At 50.2% G+C, this 18,990-nt stretch overlaps 1 protein-coding gene across 1 annotated transcript; it reads right to left on the bottom strand.

Moving 5' to 3' along the window:
• Positions 1-2,724: 2,724 nt before the first annotated feature.
• LOC135547702 (ankyrin repeat domain-containing protein 50-like) lies at positions 2,725-18,624 on the bottom strand. The gene is made up of 4 exons (XM_064976943.1): positions 17,074-18,624; positions 12,297-12,538; positions 4,096-7,620; positions 2,725-2,786 (listed from the first exon to the last, which is right to left on the bottom strand). The coding sequence occupies exons 1-3, from the start codon at positions 17,487-17,489 to the stop codon at positions 4,112-4,114; spliced, it is 4,167 nt and encodes a 1,388-aa protein (XP_064833015.1). The 5' UTR covers positions 17,490-18,624; the 3' UTR covers positions 2,725-2,786; positions 4,096-4,111.
• Positions 18,625-18,990: the final 366 nt, after the last annotated feature.

Consider the following 18,990-nt stretch of genomic DNA (forward strand, 5'->3'; position numbering starts at 1 on the left):
ATCTCTGGTCTGTCTCTGTCTCTGGTCTGTCTCTGTCTCTGTCTCCATCTCTGGTCTGTCTCTGTCTCTGGTCTGTCTCTGTCTCTGTCTCCATCTCTGGTCTGTCTCTGTGTCTGTCTCCATCTCTGGTCTGTCTCTGTCTCCATCTCTGGTCTGTCTCTGTCTCTATCTCTGGTCTGTCTCTGTCTCTGTCTCCATCTCTGGTCTGTCTCTGTCTCCATCTCTGGTCTGTCTCTGTCTCTATCTCTGGTCTGTCTCTGTCTCTGTCTCCTTCTCTGGTCTGTCTCCATCTCTGGTCTGTCTCTGTCTCTGTCTCCATCTCTGGTCTGTCTCCATCTCTGGTCTGTCTCTGTCTGTCTCCATCTCTGGTCTGTCTCCATCTCTGGTCTGTCTCTGTCTCCATCTCTGGCCATGTTAGAACAGTCCCATCTCTGGTCTGTCTCTGTCTCTGGTCTGTCTCTGTCTCTGTCTCCATCTCTGGTCTGTCTCTGTCTCCATCTCTGGTCTGTCTCTGTCTTGTATTACTGTCTGAAAGATGTAAGAAGCTAACATTAAACAAATCTCTGGTCTGTCTCCATCTCTGGTTGTCTCTGTCTCTGTTTCCAGGCTCTGGTCAGACAGTGATGTGGCACTCAGTGGTCTGTCTCTGTCTCTGCATTCTCTGGTCTGTCTCAGACTCTGGTCTGTCTCTGGTTCCCCATCTCTGGTCAGGGGCCCCGGAAAATCTGTCTAGCCCCATCTCTGGTCTGTCTCTGTCTCTGGTCTTCTCTGTCTCACAACTTTCATCTCTGGTCTGACATTTTCAGTTGTCTCTGTCTCCATCTCTGGTCTTCTCTGTTTGTCCCCATCTCTGATCTGTCACATTCTCTGTATAGCTAATGGTCTGTCTCTGTTTGTCCATCTCTGGTCTGTCTCTGTCTCTATCTCTGGTCTGTCTCTGTCTCTGGTCTGTCTCTGTCTCTGTCTCCATCTCTGGTCTGTCTCTGTCTCTGGTCTGTCTCTGTCTCTCATCTTCTCTGTCTGTCTCTGTCTCCATTTCTGGTCTGTCTCTGTCTCTATCTCTGGTCTGTCTCTGTCTGAGGGTCTGTCTCTGTCTCTGGGTCTCCATCTCTGGTCTGTCTCTGTCTCTGGTCTGTCTCTGTCTCCATCTCTGGTCTGTCTCTGTCTCTGTCTCTTCATCTCTGAGTCTGAGTCTGTCTCTGTCTCCATCTCTGGTGGATGTCTCTGTCTCTGTCATCCATCTCTGGTCTGTCTCCATCTCTGGTCTGTCCTGTCTCTGTCTCCATCTCTGCTGGTCTGTCTCCATCTCTGGTATGTCTCTGTCTCTCATCTTCTGGCTGAGGGTGGAGTGGACAGGGTGGGACTCCAGAGGGTGTCTAAAGACAATCTTCTCTGCTGAGGGACAGTGGAGAGTGGGCACAGACTGATAAATTGATCGCTTATAGATCTTCTCTGCTGAGAGTGGAGTAAGGGTGGGATGACCAGAGGGTGCAGAGAGATCATCTGGCTTGTATTACTGAGCCATTATTCACTGATGAAAATGAAGCTAACATTAAACTAAAACAGAGAATCATCAGGAAAAAAACATTCCACCAAATATACCAGGACACTGATGACAGGACACTGATGACAGGACACTGAGACAGACAGTGATGACAGGACACTGCTGATGGCACTGATGACAGGACACTGCCGACAGGACAATGCATTCAGGAGAAAGAAGAAGAAGAGGAGGCAGACAGAGAGGACACTGTGACAAACTTGGGGACAGGGGCCCCGTGAGAAAATCTGTACTAGCACTTATGACAGGACAATGGCCTTTCTTCCATATCGTCCAACATTAAAATGTAACAACACAATTTCAAAACGTCAGACATTTTCAGGACACTGATGACAGGACAGTGTGAATCATTTTTCATTTGTCCCCCTTTCAGAGGTACACATTACAACTGTGATAGGACACTGATGACAGGCTACAGGACACTGCCGATGGACACTGATGGGACACTGCTAGGACACTGCCGACAGGACACTGATGGACAATGATGGGTTGACAATCTCAGGACAATGAGACAGGACACTGATGAAAGGACACTGCTGACAGGACACTGCTGACAGGACTCTGCCGACAGGACACTTAAACTCAAAACCCTAGTTACAGCACTTGGGTGACAGGACAATGATGACAGGACACTGCCGACAGGACACTGATCAGGACTCTGCTGAGGGTGGAGTGGGTGGGATGACCAGAGGGTGATGACAGGACACTGATGACAGGACAATGATCTCACCAGGGCACTGCTGAGGGTGGAGTGGACAGGGTGGGATGACAGGACAGATGGGGACAAGCAGATGACAGGGCACTGATGACAGGGCATCTTCTCTGCTGAGGGACACTGATGACAGGACTCTCTCATCAGGACACTGATGACAGGGCACTGATGACAGGACACTGATGACAGGACACTGATGACAGGACACTGCCGACAGGACACTCCCAGGACACTGCCTCATCTTCTCTGCTGAGGGTGGAGTGAGAGGGTGGGACAGGACACCAGAGGGTGATGAGAGGACTTCCTGCTGACACCTTCTCTGCTGAGGGTGGACACTGATGACAGGTGGGACAGGACACAGAGGGTGACACTGGATGACCCTTCCTCTCTCAGGACACTGCTGAGGGTGGAGTGGAGAGGGTGGGATGACCAGAGGGTGGAGGACACTGATGAGATCATCTGCCCTGGAAGAGCCATTATTCACTGTGAAAATGTCCCTCGTACACTTAGAACCTAAAACAGAGAATGCTGTCATTAAAATTCCAAACATTCCACCAAATATACCACATGAAAGGACAGGGCACTGCTGATAGGACACTGCTGATAGGACACTGATGACAGGACACTGCCGACAGGACACTGATGACAGGACACTGATGACAGGACACTGCCGACAGGACACTGATGACAGGACACTGATGACAGGACACTGCTGACAGGACACTGATGACAGGACAATGATGACAGGGCACTGCCGACAGGACACTGATGACAGGACACTGATGACAGGACACTGATGACAGGACACTGATGACAGGACACTGCCGACAGGACACTGATGACAGGACACTGATGACAGGACACTGATGACAGGACACTGATGACAGGACACTGCCGACAGGACACTGATGACAGGACACTGCCGACAGGACACTGCCGACAGGACACTGCCGACAGGACACTGATGACAGGACACTGATGACAGGACACTGCTGACAGGACACTGATGACAGGACACTGATGACAGGACACTGCCGACAGGACACTGATGACAGGACACTGATGACAGGACACTGCCGACAGGACACTGCCGACAGGACACTGCCGACAGGACACTGATGACAGGACACTGCCGACAGGACACTGATGACAGGACACTGCCGACAGGACACTGATGACAGGACACTGATGACAGGACACTGCCGACAGGACACTGATGACAGGACACTGCCAATAGGACACTGCCGACAGGACACTGCCGACAGGACACTGCCGACAGGGCACTGATGACAGGACACTGCCGACAGGACACTGATGACAGGGCACTGCCGACAGGACACTGCCGACAGGACACTGCCGACAGGACACTGCCGACAGGGCACTGATGACAGGACACTGCCGACAGGGCACTGATGACAGGCCACAGTGGCTGCTGGTTTTATGGTTTGGGACGTGCCATCCTTGAGAGGCCATGTGTAATTGACCAATTCAGATTTGAAATAATTCTGGTTTTACATAATACCACTGCAGACTTGACTTTCACTGTGGGGAAGATTAATATGATCAACTAAAAAAAATGGACCAAACGGACAGAAAGTACGGCCAACTGGAGTTCAGATAATGTCTGCTTTGAGTAGGAGGTTAGTGAGAATTGATTTCTGACATAACAGCACTCTACACTCAGCATCTCCTGAAGACTCACACAATGAATGATTGCCTACACACCTGGGTCCCTTAGTCCCTTTCCTTAATGCTTGTGTTAAACTTTGTCTACTCCCTTTCTTCTTCTTTCCTCTTTCTTCTGTGATAGGCAGGTACTCACCGTAGGTGTCAGTAGTTCACAGGGGCGTCTCTCTTTTGTATAAGGCAGCGCTGGTGGGCCCTTCAAACTGCAGCTTGATGGCCTGTTTCAGGTTGAGCCTGGGGTCCGTGGTCGTCATGACCATCATGCAGGCAGCAGATAAGGCACTAGTGGACTTTATAGACATCTTCTGGTTCTCCTCCCGTGTCTCTCTCTGGGCTGGGCTCTGGAGCTCGTAAGGGTAGCCCATAGGGAGACAGTTCCTGTTTTTGGGGCCATCTTGTCCAGGCGTCACCCCTAGAGAAGCCATAACAGAGTTCCACCTCCCCCCTTCGTACTGAGACCTCTCCTCCTGGATCAGGCTGGGGGGTTTGTGTTTACCGGGATAGTCGAATCCTAATGGGTAGCCTTTGCAAGGCTGCTCAGAGTCATGTACCGTGGCCGTGACTGTGCAGAGGGTGGGTGGAGGAGGGCTGGCCTTAGGGCATTGGGCCCTGCGGTTGGTGCTGTGCAGGCTGCCATGAGCGGAGTCTGGCGGAGGCAGGGTGGAATGGCCAAATCGACTGCGGGGGAGGGAGTGCTGCTGGATCTGCTGGGTGAAGGACAGGCTGTCAGCGGGGACGGTCTGCACCGTGGCCAGGGAGTGTGCTGTGGAGGAGGATGTCTGGGAGCTCTGGATGGAGTGGAAGTGCTCGGCTGAGGAGCCTGGGGAGCAGGAGGCCGAGGCTGAGGAGGTGGAGACGCTAGCCTCGTTACTCTCTGAGCAGGTTGAGTACAGGCTCTTCACAGTGGATGACTTGGGCGACCGGGTGTTCGATTGGGGCAGAAGGCTTGAGTACGGTTTGGCTCCGTAGCTCTCCAGCATCCTGACGATGGTGAAGTGGCCCCGCTTTCCGGCTACCTTGACGGGGCTGCGGCCGTACTTGTCTACGTGGTCTGGGTTGGCCCCTCCCTCCAGTAGCATGGCAACGATGTTGGCGTGGCCCTCCTGAGCTGCGATGCTCAGTGCCGTGGCCCCCTGCTGCCTACAGGCCAGATCCACGTTGATCCCCCTGACCTCCAGGAGCAAACGACCAGGCGCCACATGACCCCGCCAGGCTACAGAGTGCAGGGGGGGTCGACCCTCCCCATCCTGGGCGTTAGGGTCCGCTCCATGGCTCACCAGCAGCCCCACCGCCTCCAGGTTGCCCTGCCAGGTGGCCACGTGCAGCGCTGTACGCCCCTCCATGTCCCGGGACTCCAAGGGCACGCCCCCTTTCTCTATGAGGAGGGTAGCCATGTCCAGATGTCCCTCCAGAACCAGGAGGTAGAGCAGCGGACGGCCCTCTGCGTCCCGTACGTCCGTGTCGGTGCCCCGCCTCATCAGTAGCTCCACCACCTCAGCGTGGTCCTCCAGGGCAGCGGCGCTCAGCGCAGAGTGGCCGTCATACGCCCGGTGGTCAATGGGTGAACGGTGGTCCAGCAGCAGCCTCACCGTGCCACAGTGGCCCTCCTGAGCAGCCAAGATGAGGGGCGTCCGTCCCTCGATGTCCATCTCTCCGACACGAGCCATGCTCCCACTCTCCATCAGGATGGCACAGATCCCCCGGTGGCCCTCGCAGGCGGCGGCGTGCAGCGGGGTCCAGCCCAGATCATCTTTATGGTTCTCATCCAGCCCTCGGTCCAGGAGAGCTCTGACCACCTCCACGCTGCCCTGTGCTGCTGCCAGGCTCAGAGCTGTACGACCCTCCCCATCGATGCTATCCACCGTAGCGCCCCAGAACAGCACCCTGCCCACTGTCTTAGTATGGCCCATGGCGGCTGCCGCCAACAGTGGGGTGACAGCAGCAGAAGCGGCGGCGGCATGTGACCCGGCGCTCTCGTCTACGTCGGCCCCAGCCTCTAATAACAGTTCTACCACCTCCTCGTGACCTTCATATGCCGCCAGCAGCAGAGGGGTCATCCCATTCCGGTCCCTGTGCCCCGGGTCAGCCCCTCTCTCCAACAGCAGGCTGGCCACGTCTCCATAACCCTTGACCCCGGCTGCTGTGGGCACACAGAGGGCAGCCACGGACAAGGCAGTACGTCCGTCTCCATCGGCCAGGTCAACCTCCGCACAGTGGTCTAGCAGGATCTCTACTGCCTCCCTGTGTCCCATGTAGGCGGCAGCGATCAGCGGCGTGCGGCCCTCCCGGTCTGCCATGTCCACCTGTGCTCTGTAGTCCAGCAGTGTGAGGAGGATCTCCTCATGACCCCCCCAGGCTGCCGCCCTCAGCGCCGACCGGCCCTCCGCATCACACCCGTCCACGTCCGCCCCCGCATCTAGCAGCAGGTGCACTGCCTCAGTGTGACCCCCCCAGGCCGCAGACCGTAAGGCTGTCCAGCCCTCGCTGTCCGCGTGTTCCACCATCCTCACGGCGGCCTCTGGCTGCTGACCCCTGGCCCAGTCCAGCAGCATCCCCAGCACCTTAACATGGCCCTGCCTGGCAGAGAGCGTCAGGGGTGTCTGGCCCTGGTGGTCACTGATCAGAGGGTCAGCACCTCGGGACAGGAGCAGGATGGCAACGTCGGCTGAGCCTGCGTGGGCCGCGCTGGCCAGCAGGGTGCGTCCGTCTGTGGGGTCGGTCCGGTTCACACTGACCCCGCTGTCCAAGAGCACCCTCATTGAGTCCTGCCTCTCCAGCACCCGCCGGATGATGGTCCCCCCTTTTCCTGCACAGTGTACCACCGTGCTGGAGCCTCTGTCTGGGGCGCAGGAGGCAGGGAACACCCCACTCTTCATCAGAAGCTGGAGGACCTCCTGCTTGACCAGGACAGGGGGCTGAGAGGCAGGGGAAGCGGGGTATGAGGAGCTAGCCAGAGGGGGCACATCTGCCCACAACAGCCATAGGGCCAGGAGGGCAGGTTTGTCCTTGTGCATTCCTGAGCTGATCAGGTGCGAGCCCATCTGACAGGTGTCCTCTGTGTTAAGGTGTGGGGCGCGCAGGGTGAGAGCCATGGCCAGCATGGTGTGTCCCTCAGACACACTACACAGATACTTCTGGGTGCAGTACTTCACGTCCGTCAGCCACTCTGCAAAACTAGCATGGAACAGAAGCTTGCTGCCTCCCGGCCCGTCAATAAGCAGCGTAGACAGCGCCTTTAGCCTGCTCTGGAAGTCCATAGGGCTGAGGGACATGTCCTGGGTCCAGGTGGCTGTGTAGATCTCCTGGGTGGTGAAGGGCCTAGGGGAGGCCAGGAGGGCGTTGAGGAGGGGCCTAACCTCAAGGAACAGGCACCTGGGGAAGAGTCTCTGGCAGAGCCACAGGTAGAGGCCGTTGAGGGTCCCGGGGATGTCTCGGATCTCCCGGAGACCCACCAAGGCCCCCGCCACGCCGTCTAGAACGCGTTCCAGAAACAGGAAGCAGCCGCCACTCTTGATGTGCAGCAGGTTGAGCATGTCGGCTGTCTCAGGGGTCAGCTGGCGGCGGAGCGCCCCTTCCTGGTCCAGCCTCCGCAAGATGTACTGCTGCACGTCACGCACTGGCGCCGGCTTCCGCAGGTCATCCAGACACAGCTTACGGAAACCTGGAGGAGAGAGAGACAGAAAGAGAGAGAGGAGAGGAGAGAGAGACTTATTGAAACTCACTTCGATTATTTCTCTGTTTTAGGAAGAGGTATTGGACTTCCCTGCAAAGACAGGTGTATAACGTGTATGGGGTAGCATTGAACTGCTGTCAGGCCAGAGGGATACAGTTGATGTCGGAAGTTGACATACACCTTAGCCAAATACATTTAATCCTAGTAAAATTGCCCTGACTTAGGTCAGTTTGGATCACCACTTTATTTTTTACCAGTCAGCAGTTTGGACACACCTACTTATTCAAGGGTTTTCTTTATTTTTACTATGTTCTACATTGTAGACTAATAGTAAAGACATCAAAACTATGAAATAACCCAAATGGAATAATGTAGTAACTAAAAAAGATTTTAAACAAATCAAAATATATTTCAGATTTTAGAATCTTCAAAGTAAGCACCCTTTGCCTTGATGCTTTTCCAACCGTCTTGAAGGAGTTCCCACATATGCTGAGCACTTGTTGGCTGCTTTTCCTTCATTCTGCAATACAACTCATCGGAAACCATCTCAATTGGGATTTAGGTTTGGACACACCTACTCATTCAAGGGTTTTTGTGTTGAGTTCGGGTGATTGTGGAGGCCAGGTCATCTGATGCAGCACTCCATCACTCTCCTTCTTGGTCAACTAGCCCTTACAAAGCCTGGAGTTGTGTTTTGAGTCATTGTCCTGTTGAAAAACAAATGATAGTCCCACTAAATGCAAACCAGATGGGATGGCGTATCGCTGCAGAATGCTGTGGTAGCCATGTTGGTTAAGTGTGACTTGAATAAAAAAAAATCACCAACAGTGTCACCAGTAAAGCACCCCCACACCATCCCACCTCCTCCTCCTCCTTCACGGTGCGAACAACACATGCGGAGATCATCCGTTCACCTACTCTGCGTCTCACAGACACGGCAGTTGGAACCATAAATCTCAAATTTGGACTCATCAGACCAAAGGACAGATGCCCACTGGTCTAATGTCCATATTGCATGATGACTCCTTGCTGTCCCCAGTCCACCTGGCCGTGCTGCTGCTCCAGTTTCAACTGTTCTGACTGCGGCTATGGAATCCTGACCTGTTCACCAGATGTGCCAGAGATACTCTTAATGATCGGCTATGAAAAGCCAACTGACATTTACTCCTGAGGTGCTGACTTGCTGCACCCTCGACAACGACTGTGATTATTATTATTTGACCATGCTGGTCATTTATGAACATTTGAACATCTTGGCCATGTTCTGTTATAATCTACACCCGGCACAGCCAGAAGAGGACTGACCACCCCTTATAGACTGGTACCTCTCTAGGTTTCTTCCTAGGTTTTGGCCTGTCTAGGGAGTTTTTCCTAGCCACTGTGCTTCTACACCTGCATTGCTTGCTGTTTGGGGTTTTAGGCTGGGTTTCTGTACAGCACTTTGAGATACCAGCTGATGTACGAAGGGCTATATAAATGAATTTGATTTGATTCGATTTGCTCATGTTTCTTGGCCCAAGCAAGTCTCTTCGTCTTATTGGTGTCCGTTAGTAGCGGTTACTTTGCAGCAATTCGACCATGAAGGCCTGATTCACTCAGTCTCCTCTGAACAGTTGATGTTGAGAGGTGTCTGTTACTTGAACTCTGTGAAGCATTTATTTGGATTGCAATCTGAGGTGCAGTTAACGAATTTAACGGTGTTGAGCAGGATTATGTTGGTGTCAGAGGGCTACAATATTTCACAGTGTTGAGCAGGATTGTGTTGGTGTCAGAGGGCTACAGTATTTCACAGTGTTGAGCAGGATTGTGTTGGTGTCAGAGGGCTACAGTATTTAACAGTGTTGAGCAGGATTGTGTTGGTGTCAGAGGGCTTCAGTATTTAACAGTGTTGAGCAGGATTGTGTTGGTGTCAGAGGCCTACAGTATTTAACAGTGTTGAGCAGGATTGTGTTGGTGTCAGAGGCCTACAGTATTTAACAGTGTTGAGCAGGATTGTGTTGGTGTCAGAGGGCTACAGTATGTCACAGTGTTGAGCAGGATTGTGTTGGTGTCAGAGGGCTACAGTATTTAACAGTGTTGAGCAGGATTGTGTTGGTGTCAGAGGGCTACAGTATTTCACAGTGTTGAGCAGGATTGTGTTGGTGTCAGAGGGCTACAGTATTTAACAGTGTTGAGCAGGATTGTGTTGGTGTCAGAAGGCTACAGTATTTCACGGTGTTGAGCAGGATTGTGTTGGAAATAGAGTCTCTCTCTCCTCTCCAGAACGGAAGTCTTCAGATGTCACCCACCCTGTGATAATGAGAGTGTGGGGTATCTGTGCTTTGTTAAAATGAATGTAGTGCTGTGTGGGCAGTTAGAACTGGCATTCAGCATGCCTGACAAGGACAGGAATACAATGGCTGGTCCCCTCGCTGCTTTGTTCCTGATCACGTCACAGTTGATTAAAATTTGCATTTTCTAACACTACCCACATTCTAATAACATTCAAATGTATTTTTGTTTTGTTGACCTTTTGTAGAAAAGCCTGACTTGAGATATTATCCATGCTATAGGCTTGTAGAAAAGCCTGACTTGAGATATTGTCCATGTTATATGCTTGTAGAAAAGCCTGACTTGAGATATCGTCCATGTTATATGCTTGTAGAAAAGCCTGACTTGAGATATCGTCCATGTTATATGCTTGTAGAAAAGCCTGACTTGAGATATCGTCCATGTTATATGCTTGGGGTGGCAGGTACACTAGTGGTTAGGTCATTGGGCCAGTAACCGAAAGGTTGCTGGATCGAATCCCCGAGCTGACATGGTACAAATCTGTCATCCTGAGCAAGGTATCCAATTGTTTTAGTAGCTCTATCTTGTCTCATCGCTACAACTCCCGTATGGGCTCGGGAGAGACGAAGGATGAAAGTCATGCGTCCTCCGATACACAACCCAACCAAGCCGCACTGCTTCTTAACACAGCGCCATCCAACCCAGAAGCCAGCCGCACCAATGTGTCGGAGGAAACACAGTGCACCTGGCAACCTTGGTTAGCGCGCACTGCGCCGGGCCCGCCACAGGAGTTGCTGGTGCGCGATGAGACAAGGCCAAACCCTCCCTAACCCGGACGCTGCTAGGCCAATTGTGCGTCGCTCCACGGACCTCCCGGTCGCGGCCTGTTACGACAGAGCCTGGGTGCAAACCCAGGGTCTCTGGTGGCACTGCTGGCACTGCAGTACAGCGCCCTTAACCACTGCGCCACCCGGGAGTAAAGATGTGGATTCTGATTAAGGCAGCCTACTGCACATCTCTGATTCAGAGGGCATTCAGTTGGAAGACATTCAGTTGTACATCGTAAAAGCCTGGCAGAAAAGCCTGATTCGAGATATTGTCCATGTCGAAAACACATAGACTCTGTCAGCTGAAGTGCCTAAGGGCACTACAGCTGTTCTAATCACGTTTACAGTAAACAACCATGTTAGGCTGTGTATTGGCAAGAATGGTGACAGACAACTTTGTTTCATGTTTACAAAAGCATAATACTAATTAAACCGGTCTGGGTAGCAGTCTGAGGTGGTGCTTTCAAACACAAGCCAACTCACTCCATATACAGTACCAGTCAAAAGTTTGGACACACCTACTCATTCAAGGGTTTTTCTTCATTTGTTTTACTATTTTCAACATTGTAGAATAATAGACATGAAAACTATGGAATAACACATATTGAATCAAGTAGTAACATTGTTAAAAGTTCATCTGTGTAATGTCTTTCCATCTTAATGCATTTGAGTCAATCAGTTGTGTTGTGACAAGGTCGGGTGGTATACAGAAGACAGCCTTATTTGGTAAAAGAACAAGTCCATATTAGGGCAAGAACAGCTCAAATAAGCAAAGAGAAACGACCTTCCATTGTTACTTTAAGACATGAAGGTCAGTCAATGCGGAACATTTCAGGAACTTTGAACGTTTTCTCAAGTGCAGTCGCAAAAAAACATCAAGCGCTATGATGAAACTGGCTCTCGTGAGGACCGCCACAGGAAAGGCAGACCCATAGTCTCCTCTGAACAATTGAGGTAACTATGTGAATCAGGCCTTCATGATCAAATTACTGCCAAGAAACCACTATTAAAGGACACCAATAAGAAAAAGAGACTTACTTAGGCCAAGAGATTTTTGGTTCCAACTACCATGTCTTTGTGAGATGCAGAGTAGGTGAATGGATGATCTCTGCGTGTGTAGTGAAGCATGGAGGAGGTGTGATGCTGTGGGGATGCTTTGCTGGAGACGCTGTCTGTGATTTATTTAAAATTCAAGGCACACTTAGTAGAACTATCATTTGTTTTTCAACAGGACAATGACCCAACACATGTCCATATGTGGAAACTCCTTCAAGACTGTTGGAAAAGCATTCCAGGTGATGCTGGTTGAGAGAATGCCAAGAGTGTGCAAACCTGCCATCAAGGCAAAGGGTGGCTACTTTGAAGAATCTCAAATTTAAAATCTATTTTGATTTGTTCAGCACTTGAGAGGAATATTTACAACTGCATTGCTTGCTGTTTGAGGTTTTAGGCTAGGTTTCTGTACAGCACTTTGTGACCTCAGCTGATGTCTGAGCTTTATCAAATACATTTGATTGATATTTGTGTAGAACGTACAAAGGAAAACCTGAGACAGTCCACACATACCTGAGAACATCTTACACACAGCCTTGTTCTGTCTGCGGACAGAGCAGACCAGGAGCAGCCAGCTGGGGAAGAGGTGCTGGTGGCTGGACAGGAGCTCTGAGATAGAGCTGTTCCTCCCTGGAGCCCCAGCACTGGAGGACCTCTCACCGGCCCCATACTCAAACCCCGAGTCCAGGGAGTCCACAACCAGAAACAAGGGCTGCCCTGGGGGAGGGAGGCCCAGCAAAGGCAATAAAACTGCCCTGGAGAGAGAGAGAGACAGAGAGACAGAGAGAGAGACAGAGAGACAGAGAGGGGAATGTAGCTGATATTTCATCACACGTGGTAAATTAACAGATGATATGTTTTACCTTCATTTAAACTAGGCAAGTCAGTTAAGAACAAATTCTTATTGAAAATTGCGGACTAGGAATAGCATGTTAACTGCCTTTTTCAGGGGCAGAACGACAGATATTTACCCAGCTCGGGGATTCGATCTAGCAACTTTTCGGATACTGGCCCAACGCTCTAACCACTAGGCTACCTGCCACGCAAAATAGCTGTAGTAATATACATAATTGCATCGTTCAGTGACTGAACTGTCTGAACACGAATGTCCATGGTTGAAGCTACCGTAATGAAACACGGTGAAAGCTGGTGTCATAAAGGTAGAACAGAACTGTGTTATCAACTGGGTTTTTTCTCTCCTGAGGAAACAGCTTCTACATTCACCAGGGCTATGGGTGTTACATCTGTCCTGCTCAGGCAAGCCTTTCAGCCCCACTCGCCCTGGTTCAACTCCCTCACCCAGTCTCACTCCCTTACCCTGTCTCCCTAGGCCTGGGTAGAGTGATCCAGTGACTCAGGTTTAAAGAAGCCCTGGGATTTCCTGTACCGCCCTGGACACACACACACACACACACACACACACACACACACACACACACACACACACACACACACACACACACACACACACACACACACACACACAGAGACAGACAGACAGACAGACAGACAGACAGACAGACAGACAGACAGACAGACAGACAGACAGACAGACAGACAGGTCTGTAGTCTCTGCCAGCCCTCTTATAACCTTCTTATCAAAAGCCCTGTTCTACTAACTACAGCATAGTAACAGCAGACACGGTAGATTTACTCACTACAGCAGAAACTATAACAGACACACCTGGACAGGACACCTCTACAGTATACAGGGTTCAATAGAGTCCTCTGGGACCGGAGGGTGGCTTCACACCATACCTAGGCCATGTTACATCCATGCAGTGTGTGTGTGTACGTGTGTGTACTGTGTGTGTGTGTGTGTGCTACATAATGGGAGCGATGACACGACGGCGCTGTGTGTTGTTTTAACGCCTCACATCTGGCAGTACAGTACAACACGATGCAGCAGAAACCTAACGATGTGACACGTTGAAACGTTTTGTAACCACATGTACTGCATAAAGTGTTTGATTGGTTGAGACGGTGTTTAAAAAAAAAAGAAAAAAAAAGAGAAGGTACTAATTCACAGAGAGACCTGAATAACAGCCTTGGTCATTCACAAACATTCAACAATGGAGTAACATCCCTACGCTTCAATGATCTCTCTTAGAAGTATCCAAAGGAAGGTGTCAGCTAATGTTTAAATGTTAGATATTGTCTAGTGAAAACAATTGTAAAAGTCTGCCGTACTTCCCTCCCCTCCCACCCCCACCCCCACTACTCACGCTGAACAAAACACTAGAGCTCAAGTTTTATGTAAAAGCACTTAGTGCCTATTGAGAGAGGGGATGTGAACGCAGTCTCCAGTCTAAACCATTTAGGTCACAAGCTTTATCACACTTATGATATACTAGTGGAGCACACCCTGTGTATGTGAGCACACACACGCTGTGTGTGCACAGAATCAGGTTAATGACCCTTTAATTGACTCAGGGCTTCCTGCCCCATCCTGTCATCGTGGCACTGGCCCGAAGGCTGACCTTTGAACCCACAGCCCTGCTGTGATCGTACAGTGTAAGCTAAGCGGGTTGTTATATGTTGTTAACAACTCTAATGGCTACAGCTAGCATTTATGTGGCGTTAATGACTCTAATGGCTACAGCTAGCATTTATATGGTGTTAATGACTAATGGCTACAGCTAGCATTGATATGGTGTTAATGACTAATGGCTACAGCTAGCATTTATGTGGCGTTAACGACTCTAATGGCTACAGCTAGCATTGATATGGTGTTAATGACTAATGGCTACAGCTAGCATTTATGTGGCGTTAATGATGCTAATGGCTACAGCTAGCATTTATATGGCGTTAATGACTCTAATGGCTACAGCTAGCATTTTTATGCCGTTAACGACTCTAATGGCTACAGCTAGCATTTATATGGTGTTAACGATGCTAATAGCTATAGCTAGCATTTATATGGTGTTAACAATGCTAATGGCTACAGCTAGCATTGATGTGGTTTTAACGACTCTAATGGCTACAGCTAGCATTGATATGGCTTTAACGACTCTAATGGCTACAGCTAGCATTGATATGGTTTTAACGATGCTAATGGCTACAGCTAGCATTTATATGGTGTTAATGACTCTAATGGCTACAGCTAGCATTTATATGGTGTTAACGATGCTAATGGCTACAGCTAGCATTTATATGGTGTTAACGATGCTAATGACTATAGCTAGCATTTATATGGTGTTAATGATGCTAATGTCTACAGCTAGAATCTGTTCAAATTCAAGGATCCTCTGTATATGCTTTCACCGTCACTCCAAGCTCGTGTTTCCTCTGACAGTGTTCACATGACAGTGGCTCAACTTCAGACACTTTCTCTCACTCAGGCCCCGAATGCACACAGCTCCCTCCAGGCTGTGTGTCAGGGGAATGTGGAATGTATCCCTATATATACTTCACCCCAGAAACACAGCAAACAGAGAGGGAGAGCATGAGCGTTCCTCCGCCGTCCACAACCATCCCCAGAGTCAGCACGACAGCAGCAGACAGACAGAGAGGGTCCTCGTAAGAATGGCGACCTCACCAAGTGGTACCAACGACTTCGTCTTTGCGACTCGAGGGAACGCATTTTTCATGTCTTTGTTCTTCTTTTTTTTCTGAAAGGACGTGTCGTAAATAGCATTGTAGCATTCATTCATACTGGAGGGCCATTGTGAGAGCGTTGAATGGCCTGTATTATTAGGGGAGAAATAAATAAATAAACCAAGGAAGCGAGACAATCACTAGCTTTTTTTCCTGTGGTGCTTTTTGCCCTCTTTGTTTGACTGAGCAGCACTAGCAGAGACAGGCTTTTAGAAGTACAGTGTAAATAGAATCTGAATGTCAAAGCCATTTTTATTTAACGAGGCAAGTCAGTTAAAGAACAAACTCCTTATTTAAAGTGACGCATACCAAAAGGCAAAAGGTCTCCTGTGGGGATGGGGGCTGGGATTAAAAAATAATAATACAAATAAATACAAATATATAGGACAAAACACACATCACGACAAGAGAGACAACACAACACTACATACAGAGAGACCTATAAGACGACAACACAGCATGGCAGCAACACAACATGACAACAACATGGTAGCAACACAACATGACAACAACATGGTAGCAACACAACATGACAACAATATGGTAGCAACACAACACGACAACAACATGGTAGCAACACAACATGGTAGCAACACAACATGACAACAACATGGTAGCAACACAACACGACAACAACATGGTAGCAACACAACATGACAACAACATGGTAGCAACACAACACGACAACAACATGGTAGCAACACAACATGGTAGCAACACAACATGACAACAACATGGTAGCAACACAACACGACAACACAGCAAGGCAGTAACACATGACAACACAGCATGGTAGCAACACAACATGACAACAACATGATAGCAACACAACATGGCAGCAGCACAACATGGTAGGAGCACAAAACATGGAACAAAACATTATTGGGCACAGTGAACAGCACAAAGGGCAAGAAGGTAGAGACAACAATACATCACGCAAAGCAGCGACAACTGTCAGTAAGAGTGCCCATGATTGAGTCTTTGAATGAAGAGATTGAGATAAAACTGCCCAGTTTGGGTGTTTGTTGCAGCTCGTTCCGGTTGCTAGCTATAGCAAACTGAAAAGACGAGTGACCCAGGGATGTGTATACTTTGGGGACCTTTAACAGAATGTGACTGGCAAAACGAGTGTTGTGTAGGTGGAGGATGAGGGCTACAGTAGATATCTCAGATGGGGGGAGTGAGGCCTAAGAAGGTTTAATAAATAAGCATCAACCAGTGGGTCTTGCGATGGGAATACAGAGATGACCAGTTTACAGAGGAGTATAGAGTGCAGCAATATGTCTTATAAGGAGCAATGGTGGCAAATCTGATGGCCCGAATGGTAAACTCCCTGATATCTGTAGGAAGAAGTCAAGGACAGTTAACTAGGAGAAGCTTGATGGTTGTGTAATTTATTTCACTTTCCAAATACATTATGCTAATACGACTATTCATCTGCTACTGCGAAGGTGTGACTATTATGTCAAATCAAGCAATGGGTATTTTCCCCAGACGTACTTATCCCTCTATCAATCTGAGTGACTAAATGTTTGAGTCTGACAACCCTTGAAATGTCTCTATAGAAATGTCACATCCGCTTCTGCAGACAGCGTATTGAATTCACATCAGAGCAGAGCGATTCACAAAGCCGTCTACTAAATAAGTTCATTAGTAATGCCAGAGAGTAATAGACGGGGTATAGGGTGCAGACCTTTTGAAGGTGTCATCCGGGTCCCTCTGGCAGTGTAGGGGCTCCAGGGTGGGAGCCACCAAGGGTGTGTCCAGTGTGTCCCTGTACCCCAGGGGGAGGAGGGGGCTGACCCTCAGCTGATCCACCAGTCCCAGGACAAACCTCCACACCGCCAAGCTCCTCCCGTCCTCCCGCTGGCAGAAGTGAAACCCCAAACAGCGTGGTGCCAACCCAAGCCCTGCGTCCGATGTGGGCCATACTGCCTCTGTGCATAGGGCTGTCTTCCCTGCCCCGGGCCCCCCAGTCACCAGGACCCCCGGGGGCCGGCCGGGAGTGGACCTGGCCTCCAGACAGCGCCCAAGCTTTTCCAGGGCCCATTCCCGGCAGTAGAAGCGGCGGCCCCGAAGTAGGCTGGTGCTATGGCTGCTGCCACTCATCGGGCCCCTGGGAACCAACCAGGAGTCACTCCACCACGGATCCAACGTCCCATACTCCCCTCTCCAGTTCCTCTTGTACTTTTGCTTTTGATATGAATGGACAATTGTAGACTATTATATGGATAATAGCTTTGGTAGTGTCAGGATACTTTCATTGAGTGTCCTGAAAGTTCAGCGTCATATGTTATGCTCTGGTGGATCCTCCAGGTACCATCCTTGTCCCTTAATCCTTCCCCTGTGGCCAACTAGGATCAGTCCTCTGGACACTCAGATGTGTGGAGTGAGATCCTTTAGTCTCTCCACAGGGTCCTCAGGTCAATCAGTGTGTCTCTGCCATCTCAACCGGGGGTCCTCAGGTCAATCAGTGTGTCTCTGCCATATCAACCCGGGGTCCTCAGGTCAATCAGTGTGTCTCTGCCATATCAACCCGGGGTCCTCAGGTCAATCAGTGTGTCTCTGCCAAATCAACCGGGGGTCCTCAGGTCAATCAGTGTGTCTCTACCAAATCAACCCGGGGTCCTCAGGTCAATCAGTGTGTCTCTACCATATCAACCCGGGGTCCTCAGGTCAATCAGTGTGTCTCTGCCATCTCAACCGGGGTCCTCAGGTCAATCAGTGTGTCTCTGCCATATCAACCCGGGGTCCTCAGGTCAATCAGTGTGTCTCTGCCAAATCAACCCGGGGTCCTCAGGTCAATCAGTGTGTCTCTACCAAATCAACCCGGGGTCCTCAGGTCAATCAGTGTGTCTCTACCATATCAACCCGGGGTCCTCAGGTCAATCAGTGTGTCTCTGCCATCTCAACCGGGGTCCTCAGGTCAATCAGTGTGTCTCTACCATCTCAACCGGGGTCCGCAGGTGAGAAATAAAAGGAAAAGTTTAATGAATAGAAAATAGAATAGAGCTGCGGCTGCTACACGTTTCCAGTAGCGACTCTTTCTTTCACACTGCTGCTCCTCTCCTCTGTCTGGGAGAGAGAGAGAAAAGAGAGAGACAGAGAGAGTGTCAGACCGGTGAGAGATTGCGACGAGGGATAAGATAAGATATCCGTGTGTTCTCTCCCTCCGTTCTGCTGCTGCTGCTGAAAGTCCTGCGATTCCTACATTTGTCTCAGAGTTTCTTCCCTCTCCGTACAGTTGGCTCTGATGAAACTCCCTCCTCTTTCACACGCCCTCTCTGTCCCTCCCTCTCTCCCTCCCTCTCTCTTTCCCTCCCTCCCCCCTCTCTCTCTCTCTCCCTCCCTCCCCCTCTCTGTCCCCCCTCCATCGATCCCTCCCTCCCTCCCTCCCTCCCATTTTGTCAGCATGTCAGGACATGTATTGAAGCAGAGTGGCATTTAAACTGTGAGTCAGAGACAGGGAGGGAGAGTAAAGAAAAGAGAATTGGAACGTGTGAGCGATCTAAAGAGAGGAGGAGTTGGATTGCTTGTTTGGGGTCAAAGTTCGTCCACAGCAGCATGCTATAACTGAGGCTTTCACACCGCTCCTGGGTCCCTCCTGTCC

This window comes from Oncorhynchus masou, chromosome 10, assembly GCF_036934945.1.
Source record: "Oncorhynchus masou masou isolate Uvic2021 chromosome 10, UVic_Omas_1.1, whole genome shotgun sequence".
Classification (NCBI taxonomy): domain Eukaryota; kingdom Metazoa; phylum Chordata; class Actinopteri; order Salmoniformes; family Salmonidae; genus Oncorhynchus; species Oncorhynchus masou.

What these genes read in the sequence shown, in the direction of transcription:
- LOC135547702 (XM_064976943.1), bottom strand. Translation starts at nt 17,489, where the DNA reads ATGAGTGGCAGCAGCCATAGCACCAGCCTACTTCGGGGCCGCCGCTTC. An exon ending in CCGGATGACACCTTCAAAAG is followed by an intron (nt 12,539 to 17,073) that starts GTCTGCACCCTA and finishes CTCTCTCTCCAG; the next exon opens with GGCAGTTTTATTGCCTTTGC. An exon ending in TGTGTGTAAGATGTTCTCAG is followed by an intron (nt 7,621 to 12,296) that starts GTATGTGTGGAC and finishes TCTCTCCTCCAG; the next exon opens with GTTTCCGTAAGCTGTGTCTG.